The sequence below is a fragment of the Lissotriton vulgaris genome, chromosome 1_1 (genome assembly GCF_964263255.1).
Source record: "Lissotriton vulgaris chromosome 1_1, aLisVul1.2, whole genome shotgun sequence".
Classification (NCBI taxonomy): domain Eukaryota; kingdom Metazoa; phylum Chordata; class Amphibia; order Caudata; family Salamandridae; genus Lissotriton; species Lissotriton vulgaris.
In genome coordinates, this window is record NC_141685.1 from 755,518,777 (window position 1) to 755,544,481 (window position 25,705).

The 25,705-nt window shown below is 42.5% G+C and overlaps 1 protein-coding gene across 1 annotated transcript in view; it reads left to right on the forward strand.

Moving 5' to 3' along the window:
* LOC147747769 (uncharacterized) overlaps positions 1-25,705 on the forward strand; it is an 802,967-nt gene that overhangs the window by 516,066 nt on the left and 261,196 nt on the right. Inside the window, exon 48 of the mRNA XM_086926120.1 lies at positions 15,633-15,693. Within this exon, the coding sequence (XP_086782246.1) occupies positions 15,633-15,693 (61 nt within the window). The remainder of the gene's footprint in view (positions 1-15,632; positions 15,694-25,705) is intronic.

Below are 25,705 nucleotides of genomic sequence, written 5' to 3' on the forward strand. Positions count from 1 at the left end.
GTACAGTACAGAAGGCAGTAACCACTGATAGAATAACCTCAGATATCCTGATGAAGACCCAAACAAGGCGTCCCTAAGGTCAAAATGTGCAACCCAACAATAGAAGAGCAGATAAACCTGATTAGCAGCTGACAACAATTATAAAATACTTTATCTATAAAGCCTGTGGCAGAACTCCCTATGTTCCTCTGATAATACTGAGCACAATCAATATCGCTAAATATGATGGCCCAAAACAGTGAACAATTTAGATTATATCCTTCATTCTGAATAAGTGCTGTTTGTTTCCTTTGACACTCCACAATTGTATCTAAACATATAGTGAAGGATTACATTTATAAATGGTCAAATGGACAGTGTTTTGCGCTTTAACTATGGACATTTTTTTAAATTGTGTAAATTTATTAAATAATAACATTGATATAAAAAAAGGAAGTAGATTTCAAATACATTTTAACAAATATAACAAATAAACGTAATTAAGAAAGGGAAACACACATACATATTTATATATATATTTATATATATATATATATATATATATATATATATATATATATATAGATATATATATATATATATATATATATATATATATATATATATATATATATATATATATATATATATATATTTCACCTCCTAGGCAGAAAAACTACCAGTGACGAGACTTGTGCAGACCAAAGTGTTTTATTTCTCTGTCGCCCTCGGACGCGTTTCACCTGACCAGCAGGCTTGTTCACCGAAACAATTAATAAACTATATAATTTTTTAAATAATTTTAAAACTATGTAAAAGTTTACACATATATGTATATATTAACCAATAACGTAAGCTCTAATAAAAAAATGACATTTTTTAAAAATCTTTAAACTAAAATTTCGATCTCCAGTAAGTGCAACAGGAGGGAAAGTGTTGGATAGCAAAGGGGTAAAAATTACTATTCCCACAATGGTTAGTGCAACAGTAGGGAAAGTGTTGGATAGAGTAGGGGTAACAATTACTATTCTCACTCTCGCAAGTGCGACAGTAGGGAAAGTTTTGGGTAGTGGCACGATAAAATTTAATATTCCCACTCGAACCAATGCAACAGTAGGGAAAGTGTTGGATAGCGGAGGGATAAAAATTAATATTGCCACTCCATTCAGTGAAACAGTAGGGACATTGTTATATTGCGGCGGGGTAAAAATTACTATTCCCATTCCAATAATTTTAACAGTAGGAAAAGGGTTGGGTAGCGAAGGAGAAAAAATTACTATTCTCACTCCAATGAGTATAACAGTAGGGAAAGTGTTGGATAGCGGAGGGGTTAAAATGACTATTCCCACTCCAGTGAGTGCAACAGTAGGGAAAGTGTTGGATAGTGGCAGGATGAAATTTACTATTCCCAATCCAATGAGTGCAGCAGTAGGAAAAGTGTTGTATTGCGGAGGGGTAACAATTAATATTCTCACCACAGTCAGTACAAAATAAAAAACAAAATATTAACAACAAAAATATTTAAAAACTAAATGAATATAAACAATATAAATATGTTAAAAATGTAAAGACAAATATATTTAATATAAAAAACATTTTATAATGTTCAATTCATAAGACAACACCTACAAATAGTATATTAAATATAATACAAAAATAATTTGTAAACAAATAAATATTCTAATTACAGAATATTTAGAAACAAAAACATTAATTATCACATACATTATTTTTATTTCTACCATATAACACCACACAATTCACAAACAACATCTACATTTAAAAAAATACTTCCATAATTACCATGATTATTTACCAATTAAAGAAATATTATTAAATAAAGAAATAATTATAACTCATAAAATGAATTCACTTCTTACACTTTACCCCTATAATCCCACAACCCACAGCTAAAATTAAACTGTAAAATAATGAATTACAAAAATTAAAATTAATTTTCAATTAAAAAACTTATAGTGCTTAACAACAAATCATAAAGTAAGTAAAATTAATTAACTCCCCACCCCTTACCCGAATAAAAGTAAAACCCACACACAAAAACGTAAAGATACCCTAATTGAATATCAATTAATTAATTACTGTCAATGATCAACTAATTATTAATTAATTAGGCATAAATTAGTTCCCACCCTTTACCCCTATAAACCCCACAACTCACACCTACAATTAATTACACAATTTCCATAATTTATTTTCAATCATTTAATCAATATAAATTATCAACTAATTATTACTTAATTAAACATAAATTACTTCCCACCCTTTACCCATATAAACCTCACAACTTGCACCTAAAAAAATCTACACAATTACAATAATTATTTATCAATGGATTAATTCATTAACAGCCAATTAATAATAAATTACAACTAAGGGGCCGATTAGGATCCCGGACGGACCTGCGTCCGTCCGCGACCCCCGCGGTGGAGGGAACGTCCGCAGGGGCTGCGGCGTTCTCTCCAGTGCAATTAGGATGTGACCGCCACCCTGCCGGTCACATCCTCAATATTTAACATTGTGGCGGGTGCTGCTTGAAGCAGCACCCGCCGCAAGGTTAAATATGCATGCTTCGCATTTGCATGCACAAAGCGGCAGGCACCGCGCGGTGCCTGCCGCTTTGTGCATGCAAATGCAGGGGGGTACCATAGGTACCCCCCATGTGCACCCCCCACCCCCGTCACCCTGGGGGCCCGCAACGGGCCCCCAAAGAAAACACTGTATGCCTTTCCAAGGCGGAGAAGCCGCCGCGGAAAGACATTTGTTCTGCCACATCTTAATATGGGTGGCGGTGTCTGTTAGACACCACCTCCATATTAGAGCTTTTCCGCCGTGGTCGTAGGGCGACTGCGGCGGAAAAGCGGCGGACGGTCTTCCTGACCCCCCAGCCATCCTAATCTGGCGGGGGGTCTTTGAAGGCTCCATAGCGGTTTTTCCGCATTCTCCGGGCCAGCCCGGAGGATGCAGAAAAACCGCAATCCTAATGACCCCCTTAGTTACTTCCCACAATTAACGCTATAAAATCTCAAATAAATACATATTTAATAAATAAAACATAATCATTAATTTATTATAATTACATTACTTCCCACCCTATTCCACTATGAACCCACAACCTACTACGGAACAAAAAAATTCTAAATTTTAATAAAATAAAATTGATAACTACAAAAATGTTAACAAATATATTAAAAAGATAAAAAAATTATACAAAAAAATACATCACATGCATTTAAAATATAAACTAAAATGCATATCACTCATTGCAAAATCAATATTTGAACCCCTTCGATCTCGTCATGAGGCACGGTGCTCGTGGGCTCATGCCGAGCTGAGCTCGTCATGACCACACCCAGTTCTATTATGGCCCAGCACACGAGAAGAATATCTCAAGCATCAATGAGGTTAAACAACTATATTTTTGCACACAATATTAATGGCTTCTATATTTTTTTAACAATATTTCTTACCTTAAATTTGGTATTCTTGACCACAATATTCGTGCTGTCGATATTTCTGTGTCACGATATTTCCAAATTGATATTTATGTAAGTGAACATTTTCAACTCAATATTCTGTTTGCATATGCTCTCAAGGTGGTGGAGTTGGTACTGGTCCTTACTAAAGACATCTTGGGAATAAGTGTTCCTTTTAGAGTCTCCAGAGAAGCCAAACAACTGCCCAGGCAAAACAAGGGAGTGTGTCTCATCACCTGCACTGGTTAAATAAAAAACAAACATTGCCCCAACCGGTAGGTCAGGTCTTGGCAAACTTTGACAGTTATTATAATTGTTTTATTGCAGGCATTTGGCACGGAAATTAAGATTAAAAAACACTGTCTAAATGTGGCTTCTATGTACACCCTGAAAAACTCCTAGATCACAAACAAAATAACCATTGCGTATGATTTTAACAGAACAGAATAGATGCTTTCTAGCAGGCACGTATACTTATAACAGGAATAGAAAGCCTTTTATGCTAATCACTGTGATCAGTGCAAGGAAAATGTACTAGAAAAAGCATACATACTCCCATTATTAAAGAAAATAAACCTGGACCTGCTTAACCCTGACAACTACAGACCAATTGCAAATGGCCCTTTCCTGGGAAAACTGATAGAGCAACATTCACCCAGATGTCACATTTCTTTGAAGATAATTCCATACTTTCAGATGTCCAAGCAAGATTCCGTCCAGGAAGAAGCACCAAATCTGCCCTCTTTGCCATCTGGGGTGACATTTAGAACATAATAGAGTGGAACGGCGTTGCTTCACTACTTCTCTTGAACATTCAACTGCAGTTGACACAGTTGACCATCACACTCTAATACAAAGACTCTACAAAGCCGGCATAGAGGGGACTACTCTTGACTAAATCACATTCTACCTTCAAAACAGAACAAATGTCATCCATGCCCCCCATTCTCATCGAAACCATTCTAAGAAAAGCAAGGGTACCTCAAGGCTCTATCATCTCACCCATACTTTTCAACATCTGCATGAAGTTATTACTGACACTGATCAATGATTTTGACCTCACATGCTTTTACTATGTAGATGACACACATATTCCCCTTAAACTGGAAAGCCCTATAACATTGGAAACTCCCACGTTTTCAGTTGTCCTAGAGCTGTGGATCAGTCGATGACATGGAGCCATCTCAAATTGAGTGCTTCCAAAACAGAAATACTCACATGTGGCAATTGGAATAATTATGACCCACTCACCGCCTGGACTGATGACCTGGGAACACTGCTGTAATAGAATGTGATGTAATGTTGCTTTAATTATTATCTGAATTATTATGTGGATGTTATTCTGTGTCTCTTTAAGAGCCTGTATTCCTTTGAATGGCTCAGAGTGTTCCTGGCTCGAGGTTCGCTCAGTGACTTCAGTTACTGAGTGAACTCCGGCCAGAGAGGACACATTTGTCGTGGGTGAAATACTTTGGAATAAACTACTTCTTCAATCATCAAGAAGACTGTGGACATTCTAATTACTACAGATTGACGACGTTTGGGATCATTATTCACCCACCGACCCACGCTGGATTATTTTTTTTCATTCTTGCGAGTCAAAATTGTTACAGAGACAGGTTGGCGTAAATCACCTTTTCCTATGTCAGTATTGGCAATTCATTGTTTTTCATTCATACTTCGTCGAATTACGGTAGGATTATATTTTGGAGTGTCGCTGCTTGAGTACCACAACACGTGAAAGAGTAAAATTAATGTTTGGCTGATCTACTGAAGTGGAACGATTCTGACGAGACTTTATGCTCTGCTGTTCTTTTGGATGTTTATGGAAGCATTTTTATTTTTTTTTGGTGGTGAAGAGGCTCCACGGAGGAGATTTATGCTTCGTGCATTTTTTAAAGGGGTGTTTAACGTTTTCTCTTACCGGCACGTTCTGTCGGTGTGCTCCTCTGCTTCCAGAAGCTGTAAGTGTTCGGATTCCAAAGGGGTCCGTCAAGCTGTGTGAGGTCGCTCTTCGCATGGAAGTGTGTGTGACATAGGAAGCTTCGTTGAACTCATGGAAGACGACTTTCTTTGCACACTGCGAGTCATCTGACGGCTCGTTTACGATTATTTTCAATTGGACAAGGAAAACTTTACAGTTCTACAGTTATCGTTTGGAGTTATTGTTTTGGGCTTTTGTTCTCACACGCTCAAGGTAACTTTGGTTCTTTGACACACACCCAAGACAATATTTAATTGACTTTCTTCATTCGGATTGACTACCACAACAAGACTCTGGTTTTTATTATTATTATTATTTTTTTTCTCTTCTTTGCTTTCTTTAGTTTACCTGAGGCATTCTGTAAGTGTTTGATTAACTAGTTAGGAGTGGGTTTGCAGGAGTATCATGTCTTCTGTTAAAGAGATCACCCAACCTCCACCCTTTCTGGATAAACCTGGTAAACCAACTCTTTTATGGTCAGAGTGGGTAGGTTTATTTCAGAATAATTTGGAAGCCATTGATGCAATTGACTATACTCCACCTCCCAAATTTGCATAATTATTTGGCAGTTTAGGGCTTGCTGCCCAACGTATTTTTAACAGTCTTACTCCTATTCCTCCTCCTGTAGGTCAGTCAGAGGACAGACAATGGAATGTGTATCTTGAAGCGTTAGTTAGATTAAAAAAACAATTTGATGAGTCTCCGAATATTATGCTTGAAAGGCATAATTTTTATAAAAGGAAACAGAAGGAGGATGAGAAAATAGAGGAGTACGTGGCTGCTTTAAGAGTTCTGGCTATTTCATGCGATTTTGGTCCTCTCTTGGATAATTATATTAGAGACCAGTTGGTGTTTAATTGTGCTTCCGCTAAAATTAAAGAAAGAATTCTTAGCTGTAAAAATCCCTCTTTGTCAGAGGGGATTTACCTAGCGTTAAGCATTGAAAGGTCAGTGTTATCTACTAAAGCAATGTACTCTGATACAAATCCTAAGGTCAGTCTAGTGTCCGACGGGAGTGAGGAAGAAGGTTTGTATGCTGTAGGTAACAAAGATAAAGCATCATTTTGTCTGGGTAAAGGTCAAAACTTTTGTTTCATATGTGGTTCAAAAATTCACATTGGTAATTTTAAGGGCTGTCCTGCTTTGGGTAAACGTTGTTCCGTTTGTAAAAGAGTGGGGCATTTTCAAAAAGTGTGTAGATTTAAAAAAAGAGTATAAAAATTAACAATGTGAATTGGGATGATTGTTCTGAATCCATGGACAATCTACTTTTAACTGTAGACATGGAAGGAGAGGAAATTAAAGGTCCTTTATGTTCTGCAACTATCAACGGAGTTCAGCTACAAGTGATGGCAGATTCTGGATCGCCCAGCACGATCCTTCGGGATTCTACGTCCTTTGAGAAGTGGGGCAAGGAAATGGTACTTTTGGAAACTGATGTGAACCCTAAAGCTTTTGAGGAAAAAGATATTAATATACCTGGGTTCTTCATGAGTTCTATAGACATTTTGGACCGGTCCATATGCACAAAAATATACGTGGCAATAGAAGGTAAAAATATTGTGGGGTGGAAGGACCTCACCAGAATGGGGTTGTATTTGGTTCCGGGAGATAAAATCCAAGTAAGAGCAAGAGACTTACCTATTTGTTGCATTGAGGATATGATGATTGATCATGATGATTTGATAAAAGAGTTTAAAGGGGTTTTCAGCAACAAGGTGTGTCTAGTAAAGGGAGTGTAACATAAAATCAGACTTCTTCCTAATGCTTCACCTATAGCACACAAGGTTCGTAATGTACCGTTAACTGTAAGGTCTGAACTGAAGAAAATGCTAGATGATTTGTGTGAACAGGAGATAATTCAACCAACAGAATCATCTCAATGGGTCGCCCCAATTGTGGTCGCACGAAAAAAGAATAATTAAATTAGGTTGTGCGTGGAACTCAGGGGTTTGAACAAAAACATTAAGGTGGATTGCCATCCCCTTCCCAAAATTCAGGAGTTATTGGCAAATTTGGGGGGGGCGAAATGGTTCTCTTTAATAGACCTGAAATCTGTGTACCATCAAGTCCCATTGACCAAAGACTCTCAAGAATTTACCACTTTCATCACTCCGTTTGGGGTGTTCATATTTTTGAGACTTCCTTTTGGTTTGGCGTCAGCGGCCAGTGTGTTCCAAAGGTTGATGGATACTTTATTTAGGGATTTGAAGGGGGTCCAGGCTTATCTGGATGATATCCTAATTTTTGCAGATAGCCTGGATGAACACGTTTTGTTGAGGAAAGTTCTCTGTTTGTTAGGGGAGCGAGGAATGACCATTAGGGAAGATAAATGTAAGTTTGGTGTGCAGGAACTGGAATATCTAGGACACACTATATCGCAGGCTGGTATTAAACCAAAGTTTTCAGTAATTAAAGCTTTGAAGGAGGCAAAAGCTCCCACGGATAAGGATTCTCTGCGCTCTTTTCAAGGGCTAGCGGAATATTATGCCAGATTTGTGAGTAATTACGCTCAGGTGGTTGAACCTCTTAGAGTGCTATTAAAGAAAGGTCAAAGATTTGTATGGTCAACTGATTTGGAAGGGATTTTTGAGAAGGTAAAAGAATTGATTATAGCAGCTCATCTTCTGCATGTGTTTCGTGATGATTGTGTTTCTACGATCGCAGTGGATGCAAGTATGAGTGGATTAGGCGCAGTGTTGAGTAAGGAGGTAAATGGGGTTGAAAAAACAATAGCATTTGCTTCAAGGTCATTAAAGGAGTATGAGAAACGTTATAGCACCATAGAGCGGGAGGCTTTAGCCTGTGTGTGGGCAGCCCAGAAGTTTAAAATGTACGTCTAGGGCAGAAGATTGACAAGGTTGGTTTCGAAGTTACAGGAGTACAATTTCGAGTTAAGATATATTTCTGGAGAAAGGAATTTCCGGGCCGATTGTCTGTCTAGGATGTCACTGGATAAGGAGGAAGGTGATGATTTAGTGGAAGATAATGTGGAATGTGTGACTTGGGTAGATGCCACTGATGAATTTAAGCTTTCAGTTTCGGAAAATGATTGGATAAGAGCAAGTAAGAAGGATTTAACTTTGTCTAAGGCCATGGAGTTTGCGTCTGGGAGTTGGCCGGATGTGAGGAATTTGTCAGGTGATCTAAGAACTATAGCTCAAGAGGCGGAGGAGTTGTCTGTAGATTACAACGTCCTTCTACGAGGGGACAAAGTGGTTCCTCCATCTGAGTTAAGGAAAGAGATTATTAGGTTGGCTCATATAGGTCACTTAGGAGTGTCAAAGACCTGTATGAGGATAAAATTGCATTACTGGTGGCCTGGTTTGGATTCACAGGTAAGGTCAGTTGTGGATAAGTGATGAGTGTTTGCTTTCGGATAAACACTGGAAAATGCCTAGTGTACCTTTGCATCCCACAGTTTTTCCAGATTCAACTTGGGAAAAGGTTGGTTTAGACTTCTCGGGACCTTATAGCGTCTTGCCAGATGATATGGGATTTTTCTTCTTGGCGGTGGACTACTTTTCGAAGTGGTTATATTATAAATTTGTGGATGCTCCTAATTCGGATAACACGATTATATTTTTGAGGAAGCTCTTCAGGTTGGAGGGTGCCCCTAAATTTTTTTTGTGACGGACAATGGTACTCACTTTTTTTTCGGAGAAGATGTGTAAATTTTTGAAGACTCAAGATGTCAAACAACTCAGGGTGGCGCTCTATTCTCCAGCCTCTAATGGTCTGGTGGAACGTGGCAATAAAGTGGTGAAAGAGGGTATTCAAACGGCTGTGTCTTCAGGTTTGGAGGTAGGAAACTTTACTGAGGAGAAAGTTTGGAATTATAACACGTCTCCGCATTGCACTACAGGGGTTACTCCTTTTGAGTTGCTTGGAGGAAGGAAGGTACATTCATCACTGTTTCCCGCTTGGTTGGACAAAATATGCCCTGGTGTGGGGAAGGCTAGAGAAAATGGAAAATTAGGTATAGTGGTCAGACAAAAACAGGAAGTTATGAGAAAAAAAATTGATGGAAAAAGGTGCACTGTTTCTCAAAGTATTGTGGCCGGGGACTGGGTGATGATAAAGAAACCTTTTAGAGTTTCAAAAGGAAATTCTGTTTTTTCTAGGCCTGTACAAGTAGTTAAAATGAGTAAAGGTGTGGTTTTCTTAGGAGAAAAAGGTTGGTGGAGTGTGAGGCAGCTGGTTAAAATGTCCGAAAATCAAGCATTAGTGATTAACAGACTCAAAGACAGAGGGGTTGTAGATATTTGTGGTTGGTCTCACTGGTTAGCGTCTAGTACTGGTGGGGGGAAGGTGAATGCTTCCACTTCTGATGCTTCTGTTTTCCAGACAACCTTCCACTTCTTTGGGTTCATATGCTACTACTTCCATTCAGCCTTCTACCTCCACTTCTTTCAACAGGTATGGTAGGGTTTAATATGCTACTACTTCCATTCAGCCTTCTACTTCTACTTCTTTCAATGGTAGGGTGATAAAAGGGTGATAAAAGCTGCTGCTAATTTTACGATTTTGCTAGGTATTAGGGGAATGTTTTATTAATTTGTTTGTTTGTTCTGATAAATGGGAAGGTGATGTAATAGAATGTGATTTAATGTTGTTTTAATTATTGTGTGAATTATTATGTGGATGTTATTCCATGTCTCTTTAAGAGCCTGTATTCCTTTGAATGCCTCAGAGTGTTCCTGGCTCGAGGTTCGCTCAGTGACTTCAGTTACTGAGTGAACTCCGGCCAGAGAGGACACATTTGTCTTGGGTGAATTACTTTGGAATACACTACTTCAATCATCAAGAAGACTGTGGACATTCTAATTACTACTGCCTACAGTATCTAAGGAAGTAAGAAACTTTTGCATTACCATGGACTCCAAGCCATCAATGAATGCCCAAGTGGACACACTATGCTATGCTATGCTATGCTATGGTGACTTGTATAGCGCACGGCTGCCCCAGCGAAGGGGCGTCCCGGCGCTGCAGAAGGACAGTTAACAGTGAGGAGGAGACGCTAAGGATGAAGCTACTGTTGAAAGAGGTGTGTTTTGACAGCCTTTCTGAAGGCTAGGAGATCTTGTATCCCACGGATAGCTTCAGGAAGACCATTCCATAACTTGGCCGCTAGGAAGCTGAAAGAGCGGCCGCCCATTCTGGCCAGTCTGATGCGGGGGATGATCGCAAGATGCTGCCCCTCTGACCGGAGCGATCTCCTGGGGATGTACTCTGACAGAAGTGGGCGAAGCATTGGGGGGGAGGAGGTTTTAAGGATTTTGAAAGCGAGGCACAATGCTTTGAACTGGACCCTTTTGCCCACCGGGAGCCAGTGCAATTTCTTCAGGGTTCCCGATACCGAGGAATGGCGCGGGAGACCAACCAGAGCCCTGGCAGCCGCATTCTGAACTCTTTGCAATCTAGTAATTTCAGCTAGATAGCCCCCAATAAAAGGGAGCTGGCATAGTCCAGTCTGGAAAGGATGGTCGCCTGGACGATTAGTTGGCGAGTGCGGCAGTCAAAGAACTTCAGAATGGGCCTGATGTTACGCAGGACGCCAAAGCATGTGGCGGCAACTTTTTTTGTGTGGTGCGTGAACTTTAGAGCAGAGTCCACTCAAACTCCCAGGTTTTTGACACATTCCTTAGGCGTAGGGGGTGGGCCTAGCGCATCCGGCCACCAGCTGTCACCCCAGGACGAAGTGTTTTTGCCCAGGAGGAGAATCTCCGTTTTCCCGGCATTTAATTGAAGAAAATTCGCCGTCATCCAGTTGGTGATGTCAGTGAGTGTCTGTTTAAAGTGTTGTGCTTCCAGACCACTGTTGTCATTAAGTGCCACCACCAACTGGGTATCGTCTGCATAAGATACCAGGGCAAGCCCATTTCTTCTAGCCACCTCTGCCAGGGGGCGGACATATACATTGAACAGGGTAGGGCTCAGGGAAGAGCCTTGCGGCACTCCCTGTCCAATGTTATGTTCCTCAGAGATGTAAGGAGGGGTAGAGACTCTAAAAGACCTGTTGAAAAGGAAGTCTCTAAACCAACCCAGAGCTGATCGTGTGATTCCACTAGAAAGATCAAGCTTCATTACTATAAAAATCCTGCGACACATCTTCCCTAACCTGTGATTTCCACACAATGTCCAGGCTAGTATCTCTCTTGTACTGTCTAAACTCGACTACGCCAATATCCTCTACCACGGATCATCTTTAACAACCAGGAAAAGACTACAACTGATTCAGAACTCTGTTTCCAGACTACTCCTACATTTAAAGCCACATGCCCATATCTCCCCTGCCTTGAAGGCCCGACATTGGTTACCGTTTGCCAGAAGATCCACATTCAAGATGTTTTGTATCACACACAATGCGATACATGGAACAGGGCATCCCTTCATCAGGAATTAAAATCACCAAATAAATTCAACAAAGGAACCTCCACTCTAGATTGTCACCTTGACTTAAATCTCACCGTACAAGAAAAAAATCATAGTTGCCACATTCGTCTCTGTTGAAGCAGCCAAACTATGGAACTCTTCACCCACAAACATAAGGTTCACAAAAACGATCTTATCTTCAGAAGACTACTCAAGAGCTGGCTCTTACCCACCTAACCACCATACTCAAACATAAATGCACAGCAAATCATTGTGTATAAAAGCATTTATTTGGATTATATGTATGTATCTAGCTATGTCTAGCTATGTCTATTCTTTTGTATAAAAGTGTATATTAATTATGTTTATAAATATATAGGCTTTCGTCTGCTCAACAAATGTACATACTACTTATGGTTATAATATTCTATATTTAACATGTATATGGGTCACAACATAAATAAGGTTTTTCATAACTATTTATCTACAATTGCTTCACTATTGAATTATTAAAAGACAAAACAAATTAAAAACAAATGAATTGGCTCAAGTGGAGAAACACCTGAAAATCTGAGTTTAATAATTACAACTTAAATCTAGACGTATTACCTTCCTTATACATATATACCTTTCATGTAAGTATGCATTTTTATATTTATTACTTTACTTCTAATTCTGCATCTACAATGCCCTAGCCTATTTCTCACCCTATACCTCTTTCAATATATCCTCTACCTCCACTCTCTGACTCATTCAAACTTCCATGCTACTGCCATAGTCTCCAAAATAACCTCTAAGCCTCTCTCTACCCCTTTTTGAATCACCTTAAACCTCTTTTACTCTTCAGATCTTCAGGTCTCCCAAACAAGTCTTTCTGAACCCTTATCACATGTATCCCTCCTGCACTCATCTGATAACTCATCTCTCTCCTATTAGAAATGGGGGTCTCTAGTTGGCAGAGGTAGGTACCTTTGTCGAAATAGGGACCCATGCTCCTAGTAAGGGCTAGGGTGATACACACTCTAGATAACCTTGACTTTGCACCACTCTGTGCCATTTGACTCTATATATACTGTATGCAAATCCACTCAACCACTCTATACCATATTATACTCTACTGTACACCACTCAACAAAATAACACTCTACTACATTGTATGCCACTCTCCTGTACTGTGGTCTACAACACTTTCCAACAATGTATGACATGCTACTGTACTGTATGACACTGTACTCCAATGTATGCCACTGTACTTGACTGTGTGTAATGCCACCCCACTCTACTACACTCCATGCCACCATACTCTATGACATGCCACTCTATGACGCTTTAGTCCACTCTACACTAAACTACACCAGTTTACTCCACTCCGCTGTACCATATGCTGCTCTACACTGCCCAACAGTCCGACACTCAACTCCATTGTATCCAACTTCACTCTCTAACACTGTACTACACTGTGTGATGCTCTATGACACTCTACTCCACTGTATGCCCATCCACTGTATGCCACTTTAGTACACGCTACACTCTGTGACACTCAGCGACTTGCCACTCCACTTGTCTGTTCCACACACCACTCAACTATATAACTTGGCACTCCATTCTATGACACTCTCATGCACTGTATTCTATGACACTACACTCTACGACAGTCTACTCGACCCTACTCGACTCTGTCACTCCACTCTACTCTTCTCTATGACAGTCTACAATATGTTACTTGCAAATACTCCACTCAGCCACACTCCACTGCACTCTATGACAACCCACTTTACTTTATGACACAGAACTTCATCCTACGTTACTCCCCTCTAGAAAAGTGTACTCCACTGTATCTCCCTCACTGTACACCACTCTACTCCAGTATACTCCACTCCAGTGTATGATACTGTACTGTAGGGTACCATATGCCATATTACTGCATCCCACTCTAATCTAACAGAGTATTCTTCACTGTTTGTTCCATACTCTGCACCACTCAAAGTCATTGTACTCCACTGTATTACAGTCCACTGTCCAAAATCCCACTCCACTCTATGACACTCCACTATTCTGCACTACTCTATACCAGACTCTCCACCACTCTACTGAACAATACTCAATTTGACAACAATTAACTGTATGACACTCTTGAACACTGAACTCTACTCTATGCCACTACACTCTGCAGCACTCTACTCCACTCTTTGCTACTTTATGACACTCTATTAGGCGACATTCCACTCCATGAAACCTCAGCCAACGGCACTCATCTCTACTGTGCGACATGCCACTCCCCTATACAACAGGCCAGTCGACTGTACTATAATCCACTCGACTATATGAACACCATGCCACTCCATTGTATAACACTTTACTCCACTGTTTGCTATGCCACTCCACTCTACCCCATCCCACTCTATTGCACTCGAAAATACTTTGGCATATGACACAAGACTTTACAACACTCTCTTCTATTTTACTGTACTAAACTCCATTTAACAACACTCCACTTAATAACACTCTATACTACAATTTGAAACACATTTTCATTCCAAAGAAAAAACCATTGAAATTCAATGAAAAAGACAAGGGTGAAAGATATGTTAAAGTTAGGAAAATGAATGTATTATTTCCATACAAACCCAACTTAAACTACACAAACATTGGAAATTCTGAAGTTATAGGTACAACTTGAATTGATAAGTTACACACCACCTTTAAATTCCTTTAACTTTATCTATTCTTTCATGCCCAGGGAAGTTATTTTGTTAGCTGGATAATTTTGTCACCTCAACCCAGTCAGCATGTGTTCTGTTGGACTCAGGGCCGAATTTAGATGTAGGCAGTTGGGCTGTTGTTCCACCATGTGACAGTGTATACTCCTCCATTGCACTGGCACAGATCCCAACTGCCAGATATGTAAATGACCAACATCCTGGCAGTCATTTAGAAAGCATTGCCAGGAATCATAGTCACAGTGGTTCCTGTTAATGCATTTCTCTGTTTGGTGCAGTCCTCCATCAACATGATGGAGCCTTGCATCAAAACATTTTCTTGTGTTATTTTGAAAAAGAAAATCCCAAAACTTTGATTTTTTTTGTAAACCAAAAAAGATAATACCCCCTTTGCGAGGGGAGTCATCTCCCATTCTGAGTGGGGCCATTATTAAACCAGTTACATGTCCACCCATCCCCATCCATCCTAATTGAGTGGATGGACATACGCCAACTTTCTGATGGCCTTCACCCTGTGGGGCCATGAAAGGGGTCTAACCATGGCAGAGATGAAGTAGTCTCCACCATGGTTACACCAATGGTCAACACGCAAATAAATTTGGTGGGAGGACCATTATCATGGTGTAAAGATGCCACCTCTCCGTTGCTATGTAGTACCCTATTTGATGTTTATTGAATACTGGTGCTTAGTACACCAAAATCTGCTTGTCCCAGTATTTACCAAGTATGTTTCACCTAGTAAATTTCGGCAGGTTAGACCTGCAAAAACGTATCAAGTAAAAATAAGTCTTTAATGACAACCTTATAATTCCGATACTCATTCACAGAAGTGTCAGGTAAAATTGGGTCTTTAATGACAACCTTATAATTCCGATACTCATTCACAGAAGTGTCAGGTAAAATTGGGTCTTTAATGACAACCTTATAATTCCGATACTCATTCATACAGAAGTTTACACAGGTGATGGAATTTTACTATGGCACTTGTAACTGAGACTTGTATGTAAGGGATGAATCCTTGATATTATCCCATGAGCACAACTCTATAACTTAGTTAATACCAATGTGTTTCTCTTTCAGTTGCCATCCAGTGCTACACCAAATATCAAGACCTCCCTGCTCCTACTGCTGCTACAACTGAGTGAGTATTAGCATATGCAACACTCCACCTTAAACTGAACTTTATATAGTTCTCAGAGTGTTTGATCTTCACTACAAATTACTCTTCGGATAAACACATATTATAAATTCACTTCCTTCGACCATGCACATCAAAATTCCCAGTGACTCCATTACTGTGAAAGCCCTTAGTTGCCTCATCAGGGTTATGAAGCACTATGCAAATAATGTAGAAGAATACAACACATTTGCCAGGATCCTCAGCAGATCCAACCAAGGCATCCAATAATTACTGTTGTCCTAGACAAGCGATACAATAATGTTTTGATTGGCTCTCTGAATAGTAAGCTCAGGTAAGAAGTTGCAAAGTTTTAATGCATGCAGAGTGAAAGATCTACTTACTAACTGTAAAAAATCTTTTTACTTATAGTATCCAGAGACAAATTTGCAACTGGACTGTAGAGTATTTTTGTTTGCAGATACTATAAAGGTTCTTTTATATACAAATTTTCTCTCACAAGACTTTAAGTTTAACAGCTTTTTCTACTGTGGGATACAGTGTAGCCTTCTAAGTACAGGTGACTTTTTTCTCACGGATTTACTCATTGTATTTGATATATATTTTAACTGCTTTCGGAAAATTACCTTTCCCAACAGAATTTGAACAGGATCTGTTTGCTTTATTGTCGCTTTATCTGTGTCTGCATATGTAAATGGAGTACAAGTGTGAGGACATGGATAGCCCTCAGATTTAGGGTGTTCATTATGCAGTCCTGTTGAGGGGGTGCTATTTTCACAACCGGGAGATAACTTACAAAATGCAGGATTACCTGGAATCTGAGATAAATCCTAGGAATCATTGGAGAAAAAGGAACACCAGGGAATTCCCAAAGCTTCTAATGACTGTTCCCCAAAGTTTCCAATTACAACCAAAAAGTGCTCCGAATAATGGGGCATGTTAGTGAGCTGATGGCCAGTGTTGATGTGTGCTCTAAATATTTACAGTATGTAGCAAAGGCAGTGCCAGTGATGTAGGTTTGATCAATGGCAGAGTGCAACAGGATGGAAACTTTATAGCCCCAGGGCATGTTGGGGCTTGTCTCTATACATGAAGTTACATGCAAGTCCAAGCCACAGCTGCGGATGGAAAGCACTGCAGAGTTGGCAAACCACCTGTTGACCATGCTACTCAACCACTTTCAATTATTATTATTAGGGAGCTGGGGTCAGACTGATAAAAATGTGAGTCACACTAAAGAGTTGGATGATGAACAGAATCCTGTGGCCCCACAGACCAGCCTGTCTGAAAATGTGAGGTTTGCTGAATATCAATCCCTGGCTGAAGTTGCACCTTCCGTTATCATGAGAAATAAAATCCTCAAGAAAGAAGTATTTCTTGGATTGGTGGACTCTTATTGGTTCCCAGGATGTAGGGAGTTCATCACTAACAACTGTGCCATTGTCAGTACAGAAAAGACCCTTCTCTTCTGCTCCATCCTCTGGGTGGCTAGCCATTACACATTCAAGAAACCACATCCATTTGGACGTCTTTACATACTAGGGAAGTCCCAACTATATATGGTACAGATCATCAAATTTATTACAGTCTCTCTATGCCAATATCGTCAACAAAAAGCTGGCTAGATGTAATATAAAGTAATTTGTACTTGTAAAGCGCACTAATACCCCAACTGGGGTGTCCTGGCGCTGTAGCGCATACCGCTGATAAGCGTGGCTCAAATCCACCCGAGTGACTTACCGCACTCGCCTATAATTACCATATAGGAAGTCAGCCGGACAGTGGAGAAGAATAAACAAAAGTCTTTATTAGGCCAAACAACACTCATATGAGAGGGCCCTGTCCGACCTCACTCCTAGGAGTGCGAATGAGAGGACTGACTCTCTGCATCACAGCAATACATTATAATGCAATACAGTAACGAGGGGTACGCCCCTTGTGGAAAATCACCGAGCCTCAGACCAGTGTACAATGCTCTCATACAGCAGGCATCTGCACCTGCAAGGGATACATTATTATCTCTACTCAAGGCCATGGAGCTAGGCTTCGGCGTCTCTGGGCATGAGAACATTACTGATAAAGAGACTTGTTAGTTTCGGCCACAGTAAGCTGAGAAACGAAAACTGCTGTCTTAGTACATTTCTGTATTCCTGCGGGAGGGGCATATGAGCGAGCAGGGCCCACAGGCACTGAGGGTTCACGCAAAATGGTGGCACACAGGCTAAGCTAAGAAACTAATATTATCACACATACATTTGAATATAGGCAATGAATGAGAATAGAAATTCAGCATAAGTGCATATACGAACTACATTAGTTAGTCATATGATGCTAACTCGCACATTATCATAGGGTAATTAGGGCATCGAAAAGGGAATTCTATCAGACCCTCCTTTTAGCATCATTGGCTAACTATAGCCTCATTTATTTGCAAAAGGTAGTGCCGACATCCATTCTAGGGGCAGGACTTTATATCTTTAGTCTAGAACATCTTCTGCAATAAACATTAACCAACTTGCATCAGCAGGAATTTCAGTAATCATGGAAGTGGTATATTGACCAGGTAACTTCTTTTTAGGACGCATATTTGCAGCACACATTGAACAACATGGAGGGAGGCAATATATGCAAAGGCAGCAAGTCAGAATCACACTCACCACTCCAACCAAACCCATCAATATTTTCCAACCCCAAGAAGAAAAGGCACCCCAGAGCCACCCTTGTAGAGACCATGTCCCTTTATCTTGGTGTAGTTCACTGGCCAATCTATGTAATTTCTGTACTGCCAAATTAGCAGTCGGGCGGAGTCGGGAATATAAACACAACAAGACGTCCCGATGACGCGACAGGCCCCACCCCTATCAGCCAGTATGACGTCAAGAACCATCCTGTTCTGAATCGTAAATAATCTCATAGCCTGAATTTCAACAGATATATTAGTCGTAATGTCGGCTTCAGTCAGAACCACCTTTTCCATCACCCTAGACAGTCGTCTAATAGCCCTGCTGTTGAATATCGGCCCCCAGAAAGGAAGCAAACCCTTAGAAAAATCAGTCCATTGTTGGTATGAAGTGTCTGTCTGATCGACGTCATCTACCTGAAGTTCCCTCCTTTTTCGCTGCTCTTGTGGCTGCTCCTGAGGACTGGGAAAACGACGATGAGTTTTATGGTAATCGGAGGGAGCCACATACACAGGGGGAATCATATAGGCCAGGTAGCACACCCCACCCCAACCCTCAGGCAACCATAAGTATCCATTATCACCGCAAATGAAATAGATGCTGGGTGGGGCAATCAAAGAGGGACTAACGGGCAAGCGTATTGAAGCAGTCACATTGCAGGAGCTATTACCAACTTTTATGGGACCCCCTTCCCTCTATACAGAAAAATGGAGAAGGACCCACCACCGCTAAGGGTATCAGAGACTTGGAACTGTCGTTACTCTTCGGGGGTGTCTGTAGGACAAAGTGGCATTCAACTTCAGGAAACTATCCCTCAGTCTGTCAGTATCATTTGGTGTCAGGAATCGACCCAACTTTTTCTCACAGGTCTCTATAAAAGTCTGATCAAAACGTCCATCAGTATATATTCGTCCAAGGGAAGATGAAGGCAGAGGGCGTACTCGCATTGTCATTGTCCACCCCCTATTCTGCAGGCGGGGAGTCAGGGAATCTGGTTGCTGGAAATATTTAACAAGACCTATAAGAGTATACCACCCCACACAACTATTCACTGGCGTTAAAGGGAGAGCGAGGAATCTATCTTTCTTATAGGCAGCAGAAGGTAAAAGCCCGCAAACCCAACAATCTGTCAAGTTGGTAGTGGCGTGTGCATGGTGCAAAGTCTTAATAAAAACATTATCCTTGTAATTTTTTCGCATCATTCTTTCACCATAATCAACAGTAATCATATTATGCTCTGGAACAGCGGTGGGTGTGGGTGCAAATACATGAACAGGATAATGTTTATCTAAAAAGAACAATATTCCAAGAGTCACTAGAAAGGCAATCAGAATAATTATTATAACCACTATCTTTCCCTTTCGGGGAAGGGCCAACCAAGGGGAATCAGGCTCAGGTCTCGGGGAAGCTGCAAAGGGCTGCTCCTCATCAGGAATGGGCCGTCCAAAAGGATACATTCTAAATAATCTTAGTACCAAAAATCAAAAAAAAAAAAAAAAAACACACTACAACTAAAAAAATAGTCCCAGACAATCCTCAACCGGCCAGAGGGGTTCTTCAACCCTTAAAAAGGGATCTTCTCCCTGTGTCCTTCAAAGCCTCACAGGCAGGCTTTTACCGTCCATACCTAATTCCATCGATGTTGATCAACAATTCAGAAACAAGGGGAGCACGTAATTCGGGCCCCGCACCACTCTATAGTCTCAAAGGACACAATCTTCGGCTAAACACCAGGGCTCTTATAAGTCCATCCCTACCACTAAATCATCTTATTCAGGAAATCCACTAAGCCCTTCTTCCGATGTCTAGTCCATCATTTTCAGCACTGTTATTTGTTAATTCTTGTTCGGGGCCTCAAATTATAGCGAGTGCTCCCTGGCACTTCAGGATCCGTGAACAAAACAGGTGTATCTGCGGCAAACGCTGGACTTTCTGATGTTTCTTCACTAGTAGCAAGGGGAGTAGTAGAGCTCACTGAATTTTCTATTCCGCTACGCTCTTCTCCAATCAGTGAAGCATCCGAGAAAGGAGCATACCTTGGTATAGACTCGTGCTCTTGATCAGCGATGCCATCCTGGACCCATTTGTCATAGGGTAACGGAAGCGGGACTCGCTTTACGTGTGAGGCGTGTGTCCACGCTTTCCTGCCGTCGATCCGAAGCGCCGTGCGCGTGGTGAGGAGCACCTGACGCGGCTCTGACCACCTTGGCTCTAGACAAGACTTCCGCTGGTATCGTCGCACCACAACCCAGTCCCCTGGGTGGATGGTGTGTCCAGGCCCCTCCGGCAACGGCTTCAGAGTGTCTGCTACCTGATGCTCTCAGTAAGGCAATAATCTCAGCAGCCTGGGCAGAATTGTAAGGTATTCTAGAAGTCTCCACCACCGTCTGTAATGTCGTTATCGCATATGCTGCTGTCGATGTACCGTCTGGTAATTTAAAACAGGATCCATCGACATACAATTCCCCATCTGGTTCCTCCAAGGGCCTGTCTGTCAGATCCACCCTGCCCTTTGTCTCTTCTTCAGTCCTGTACAGACAATCATGTATGTCATCGTCTTTTGTATCTGTGTCTGTAGGGATAGGTAACAGGGTGGCGGGGTTCAGTGTAGCACACCTTTTAATCGTTACATGGGGTGCAAAAAGAGTCATTTCGTAACCCGTCAGACGAGCACTTGTTAAATGCTGCGTCTGTGTTCTGTTCAGTAAAATGTCCACAGCATGCGGTACCATTACTGTGAGGTCTGATCCCAGCACGAGCCCTGCCGATTGTCTTATAGAGACCGCAGCAGCCGCCGTGGCTCTCAGACAGCTCGGCAGCGCTCTTGCCACATTATCGAGCATTGCAGAGAAGTATGCACACGGTCTCTGCTTCCCCCCAAAACACTGAGTTAAGACAGACAACGCGCAACCTTCCGCCTCGTGCACATAAAGAACAAAAGGCTTCTGATAATCAGGTGTTCCAAGAACTGGCGCAGAACACAAAGACGTTTTTAATGACTCAAACGCTTCTTGACATGCAGGGGTCCAGGGTAGGGGTTCGCGCACTTCTTTGGTAGTCAGATACAATAGGGGTTTTGTTAGTAACGCATAATTAGGTATCCACTGACGACAATACGATGTTATGCCTAAGAACGCGCGCACCTCTCGCTGCGTGTTAGGGACCTGCATGTTAGTGATCGCCTTTATGCGCTCTGGCGTCAATCTCCTCCCCACTTTCGAAAGGAGGTGACCGAGATAGGTGACCTCCGTTCGACAGTATTGAAATTTTGGAAGGTACACTTTATGCCCCCTCGCAGCCAGATGATGGAGTAATTTTACAGTAGCATCCCGACAACCCTGTTCGTCATCCGATGCTATTAGGATATCATCCACATACTGCAACATGACGTTGCCAGGTGGAAGTTCCAGCTCATCCAATTGTGTCTTCAGCGCTTGACTATAGATACTCGGACTCTCAGTGTACCCCTGAGGAATTCTTTTAAAGCGGAAGCTTCGGCCAGCCAATGAGAATCCGAAGAGGTATCTGCTCTCTTCATGTACTGGTATACTGAAGAAAGCATTTTTCAAATCTAGGACAGAGAAATATTTAGCCGAAGGTGGTATCATTGTCAATATTGTTGTAATGTCCGAGACCACCGGGTACTGTGGCTCCACTACCCTGTTTACATGTCGCAAATCAATCACAAATCTATAAACATCAGGAGTATTATCAGTAGCTTCGGGTGACCGTCTTTTGAGGATAGGTAAAATAGGGCTGTTGCATATATTCGAATCAGTCTCTTCCACTACACCAGACCGTATTAAATCTTGTATTATTTGCAACAGGGCCTTCTCCCCCTCCCTAGGAATCCTGTACTGTGGAACTCGGGGCAATTTCGCTCCCACCTTCACTCTTATTGTCACTGGAGCAATGTCCATTTTACCTACATCCGTATCATTGACAGCCCACAGACTGTCGAGTATACCTTGGAATTCAGGAGGTAATGGATCGTCTTTCGAAAAACACTGGAATGGGCGAGCAACGTTCGGGCCCAGAGTAAGGTAGACGCCATCTGGAGAACAATAGATGGTGGCGTGCAACCTTTTCAATAAATCCAGGCCCAACAAATTCTCCCCACAATTGGATGTCAATAGAAACGGTGAATCAACAGTAAAAGGGCCAATCGTCAACGTAAGAGGTTTAGAAATGGGGCTAATCACCGGAGTTCCTGCAAAACCCACGGAGATGTTATTCTTGCCAGACAGAGCCGCCCCTGGGACCCGAGAACGAGCCACTGAACTTTTCATTGCACCCGTATCCACTAGAAATTTCTGTTGGGACCCCATTAAGTCAGCTTCGACATAAGGTCCCCTCTGATCAACTTCCATAAGTACCGGTCCCATGCTCTGTCCTACGCTGTCCTAGTTGTGGGAGAACCCTGTCAAATCGTCCACTGAGTAATCATCGTTGTAGTACTGGCCACCGTCCCTCTGCGACTGTTGTCTATCTGCCCTGTTGTCAAAGTAATTGCCCCCCGGTCTCCCGCCTCCTTCTGATCGCGCAGCCTGTCTCCCAAAATCACCACTACCTCGTCCTCTTCCTCGTCCAGGGCCGGCACCTGACTGGAGCAGTGGGCAATCTCGCCACCAATGCCCTTCCTGCTTACACTTGGCGCACTGATTCGGACCCAGCCTTTCCCTACTCTCACCTCTCCCAAAACCGCCCTGCCGACTCGGCGCTGCACCTCTCCCCCTTCCTCTAGCCACTTGCTGTAACAAAACTCTCGTCTTCAAATCCTTAGCCTTCTTTTCCTGCTTGTCCTTACTCTCATTTTCCCTGTGTTCATAATACTGTGCCATGCTGAGGATACCCGAAGGAGAGGACGTTGTCCATGTACTCTCCGACGCTTGCAATCTAGCGGATATTTCGGGCAATAAGTTCGTAACAAACCTATTAACAAAAAGCCGCAGTCCGCCATCTTGTGACACATCCTGACCGCTGTAATCCATAAACGTCTCCTCAAACCTCGTAAAAAAATCGGAGACCGCTTCATCCTTTTTCTGCTTACAAGCCGTCAACTTGTCCCAATCTACCTTTTTCGGGGGGATGAGGGAGTGCATATACTTTATTATGCGCCCTGGTAAAGCTAATATTTCAGCCTTCGGCTTCTCTCCTGGCTTACGCTCCTTATCCCAATCCTGCAACTCCTGCCATGTACCTCCCAACTCCTCCGTATGATCTGCACCTTTCACTTGCCGCCACACATCAACCGGGACCAAAAGCCCGAAAAACAATTCAACATCGGCCAACGTCATCACAGTAGAGGACGCCGCTTCCGTAAGCTCTTTGTAATAGGCCGTCGGATTCTTTCTAGAATCCGGTAGCTGGGCCTTCAATGACAACACCTCACTTCTCTTCCATGGCGTATACACCCATTGCTCCTGAAAATGTGCATCGATTCTGTTCCTTGTAACAGCCTTCGTGACCGGGTCTAACAACTCGGGGACCTCGGGGTGAAAAATAGGGTGCACCTCGCGCATTGGGTGGAGACCTGGGAAGTGGGGTGTACCAGCAGAGGGTAATTCATTCCTGTATTGCAATAGCGCACGCAGACTACTCATCACTTCTTTCACCCCTGTGTTCGTTCTATATGCTCCAGCCTGTATATCTCGCAAAACCGCCGGAGCCACACCTCCATATCCCTGCTCCCATAGCGGTATCAATACATTGGACATGTGCCACAAAGCGTGCTGCTGAATCAAGGGCTCAAAATCTTTCATGGTGGACCAAATATCTTCGAACGAATAGATATTATTCCTGGCCCACTGACATGCCTGATTAGCCACCATACTCTTTTCATCTAAACCAACCGTAGAACGCGTAAGCAACTTCCGTACCTGCGAGAGTAATCCGCTACCTGCGCCTCGACTCGGCGTTAGCATCTCCTGACTGGGGGTGGTACTAGCTGAAACAGTAGGGAGTGCTAAAGAAAATGGTGAGGGTGCAGGTGAAGTGGTCTGGAGTAGAGAAACAAGGGGTGTCGAGGGCGAGGATAATTGGGGGGCACTTGCTGAAGGACCCGGAACGGCACTACTAGGGGCCGAAAGTGGCAAGGAGGGATACAAGGGCTGTGGGGCATAAGGGGGAGGGGGTCGGGCATTCAAAATGTCCTCCATCTCATCTGGGTCGTCCTCTCGCACTACATAACTTTTATTTTCTTTCAACCTGCAAAGTCTATCTGCGCGCTCCATACGTAGCGCATTCTCATTCCCCACCTGTTCCCTCGCTTTCTGCGCCATAGTCTGGGTGGATTTTTTATAAGCCTCTTTCTCATCTCTCAACTTGCGCTTCCTGGCCTCTTTCTGCCACACTCGCAAAGAATCAAACATACTCTGACGGCTACGCCTAGCAAACAGTTTGTCTTGCAAATAATCCAGCTTAGCTTCATCAAAAGAACCCGTCAAAGGCCATTGTAAATCCACATTATCAGCAGTGTACCGATGCCACAAAGTACCAAACAAAATCGGGACCAGTCCATGTTTGACATACATATCAAAACTCGGTGTCCCTTCAGGGGGTGCAGGTTGGCTCTCGGCCAGTCTAGTATCTGAGGGTCGACAACAGCATCCAAAACATCGTAACTTGCTAAAACACGGCATCTTTACTTTGATGTAAAAGTAGCACTTCTCCACAAACTACGTTACCTTGAATCACAAAACTCGAGCTCGTTCACACACACATCTAGACATACATCGGAAAAACCTACACATACACAAATACAATACCTCCAAACACGTGTTACCAAATGGGACAAGGCCCGTCGACCAAGTCCTGGGGAACCTGGACTCTACCGCAGACCGAACAGTACACTAACTGTTCTGAGGACGGGGAACAGATCCGCCACCCGTGCGGCACTATGGATCACTGCGCGCTTTACCGCGGGAAACCCAGGTATCACCTCCACTGAACCACCACACTAGGAGTTCAGGGTAAGTACCGGAGTCTACCCACAATGAGCCACGCCTTCACCACAGTACCATTCGGTCGGATCGCTACAAACAATTACCTCTAAATGCGTCCCCAACCTCGTCAAGTCTGTCAGAGCACCAACTCGTACTCTGAGTTCCCCGGAGCACACTAGCCCCAGGAGCACACCGGCTCCTCAAACCATCAGAGACACTCTAGTCTCCCGGAACACTCCCGTTCTTGCAACAATCACAGGTGGACCACTCACCTTCCGTAGGCGGCACCGACCTCTACCGTTCTCCACCTCTGGCTGCCAAGACCAACACAGTCAGCTTCAAGTTCCGCCTTCTGGACCCCGGCGTAAGATCCGAACCGGGACCTCTCCC